Genomic DNA, 2458 nt, shown 5'->3' with positions numbered 1-2458 from the left:
ACGGGATTTTTGAGCTTCTCAGTCAAGGTTTGGGGGAGTGGAATGGGGAATTTGGGACATTTTCTAGGATGATGGGACATTTGGGACGAACATGGAATGACGGGGAAATGGGATATTTGAAGGTGGAATGTGGCATTTGGGGAAAACAATGAGGAATTGGAGCAAATGAGAATTTGAGAAGATAATGGGACATTTGGGGTGAAAATGGGACAATTGAGGAGACAATTGGGTATTCGGATGGGGAAATGGGACGTTTGTGGGGGCAGCAGGGCATTGCTGGGTGGAACTGAACTTCGTGGGGGAAACGGCATTTGGAGGGACACAAGGCATTTTTAGGGAAACCAAGTGGGGAAAAAACCGGGCGTTTTGGGTGCAAACTGGGAGTTTTGGGGGTGTTTTTGCAGGCAGGCACTGGCCCAGCTGGAGGCACAACCCACACCCCTTACGGCTCTGGACGAGCAGCTCAGGAATTCCCGGCGGCTTCTCCTTCGACATTTGTGGAATGTGGCCAAGGAGGCTCCAGTAAAGGCTGAGAAATACGACTGGGACACACTGGTCTCGGGGGCTGAGAGGTGGCTCAGACGAGTGGCTGCCCTGGCAGTGGAGGTGGGGAATTTTGGGGCATGATCATCTCTGAACAAGTTATATTTCTTTAAAAAGCAAATTAAATTTAATTAATAGGAAATTTAAATTATAATTTAAATACAAATATAAATAATTATGAAATTAAAATTCAAGTGTAAAAATAAATTAAAATTTAAATATAAATGTAATGGAAATGTAAATTTAAAGAAATATAAATTTCTTTAAAATTTCTTTCCATGCAGCCGGGGGGAGATGTTGGAAAATTCTTTTAACTTTAGCACAATAATGTTTGATCTCTAAATCAGTGATTAACAGTCTTGTGCCAGCTATTGCTGCCTTAATTACCTGTATCAGTGATTAATTAATATGGACTGGGAGATGTCTTAGTTTTGGGAACAAGGGTTGTGTGTCAGAGCAGAGAGATCAGAGAAGGGGCACCATGTATTTGAGACACTCTCAAGGAGAGAGGATTCATCAGTAGATCCAGAACCATCATAGGGAAATTTGGGGAATAGGGTGTTCCCAAATGACCACCAAAGCCCCTTAAAAGACAGATCCCAATAACTCTGCAGAGATAATTAGCAGAGTATTCAGGAATGCAATGAATATGTAACACAATGTGATGAATATAGATCAGTCCATGACTGTCCCCTGCTCTGGTGGGTGCTGGGGATACATTTGGGTGCACCCAATAAAGGAATGTCAGCTTTCCAAACCAACAAACCTCTTGGAGGGTTTAATTTCTGTCTTTTGGTCTCTCCTTGTGTCCCTGCAGCCCCAGGCCGGTGTCCCCAACTTGGTGCTGTGGCTGCTGCAGGGGCAGCGCCGGGTGGGCTGTGCCCATGTCCCTGTCACTGATGTCACCTTCTCACCAATCGGCCCTGACGCCTGCGGGCGGCTCTGTGGGAAGATGCAGACCATCTTCCTGGTGGGAAGCTCCCCGTGTTCCCTCTATACCCCCTCCACATCCCATTTGTGCCCCTGCGTGTCCCCTCATGTCCCCTCTGTCATTGCTTGATGTCCCTTCCATGTGTCCCTCCCTGACCCCAAACATGTCCCTCCCATATTCCCTCCCTGTCACCTCACTGCTTTGTGTCCCCTCCATATTCCCTCAACATCCCCTTCCATGTCCCCTCTATCATTTCTCTGTGTCCTCGCCACATCCCTCCCCATGTCCCTTCTATATTCCCTCCACATACCCCCCAACATCCCCTCCAAATTCTCACCACACCCCTCCCATGTCCCTTGGTACCCGTTCTGTGTCCCCCCATGCCCTCTCTCTATCCTCTTCGCTACTGCTCCATGTCCCCTCCACCCCCCCATCTTCCCCAAATTCCCACCACATCCTCCCCATGTCCCACTCTCTGTCCCCCCCCGTCCCCTCTCTCTCCCCTCTCCATTTCCACCCCTCACTCACATTTTGGGGTTCAGGGATCCGGGACTGTCCGTGCCCAGGTCCGTGTCCGGCTGTGGCTGTGCCGGGTGTGCGACAGCGGGGCCCTGCCCCAGCTCCTCGAGGGGTCCCTGCAATTCCACACCGAGACCGTGAGTGTGACACCACCCTGGGACCACCCAAACCCCCTGAGGGAACCCCCAAACCCTCCCCAACCCTGCTGTGTTTTTTGTCCCCCCAGTACGAAAACCAGACACGGTTTCTGGGGAAATGGGGGCCCTGGAAGCTGTTGGGGCGTCCCCCCTTCTCCGATGGCATGGGCAGGGAGGGGCTCCCTCCGGGAAAGATCCAGCCCCCCAAGGGATGGCGCTGGGAGGGGCCCTGGAACGTGGAGCTGCAGCCGAGGTGGATGAGGGGGTTTTGACGGGATAGGAGAGGGTTTTTGGGGGGGATGTTTGGCGGATATGGGGGGATTTAAGG

General features: G+C 51.2%; 1 protein-coding gene across 1 annotated transcript in view; it reads left to right on the top strand.

Annotated features, from left to right (window-relative positions):
* FER1L5 (fer-1 like family member 5) overlaps nucleotides 1-2458 on the top strand; it is a 21900-nt gene that overhangs the window by 6146 nt on the left and 13296 nt on the right. The window contains exons 21-24 of the mRNA XM_029964965.1: nucleotides 405-606; nucleotides 1361-1513; nucleotides 2017-2130; nucleotides 2220-2383. Of these exons, the coding sequence (XP_029820825.1) occupies nucleotides 405-606; nucleotides 1361-1513; nucleotides 2017-2130; nucleotides 2220-2383 (633 nt within the window). The remainder of the gene's footprint in view (nucleotides 1-404; nucleotides 607-1360; nucleotides 1514-2016; nucleotides 2131-2219; nucleotides 2384-2458) is intronic.

This window comes from Manacus vitellinus, unplaced genomic scaffold (genome assembly GCF_001715985.3).
Source record: "Manacus vitellinus isolate BGI_N305 unplaced genomic scaffold, ASM171598v3 scaffold_87_pilon, whole genome shotgun sequence".
NCBI lineage: Eukaryota > Metazoa > Chordata > Aves > Passeriformes > Pipridae > Manacus > Manacus vitellinus.
Note: the sequence above shows the minus strand (reverse complement) of the source record. Positions and strands in the feature narration are given on the sequence as shown.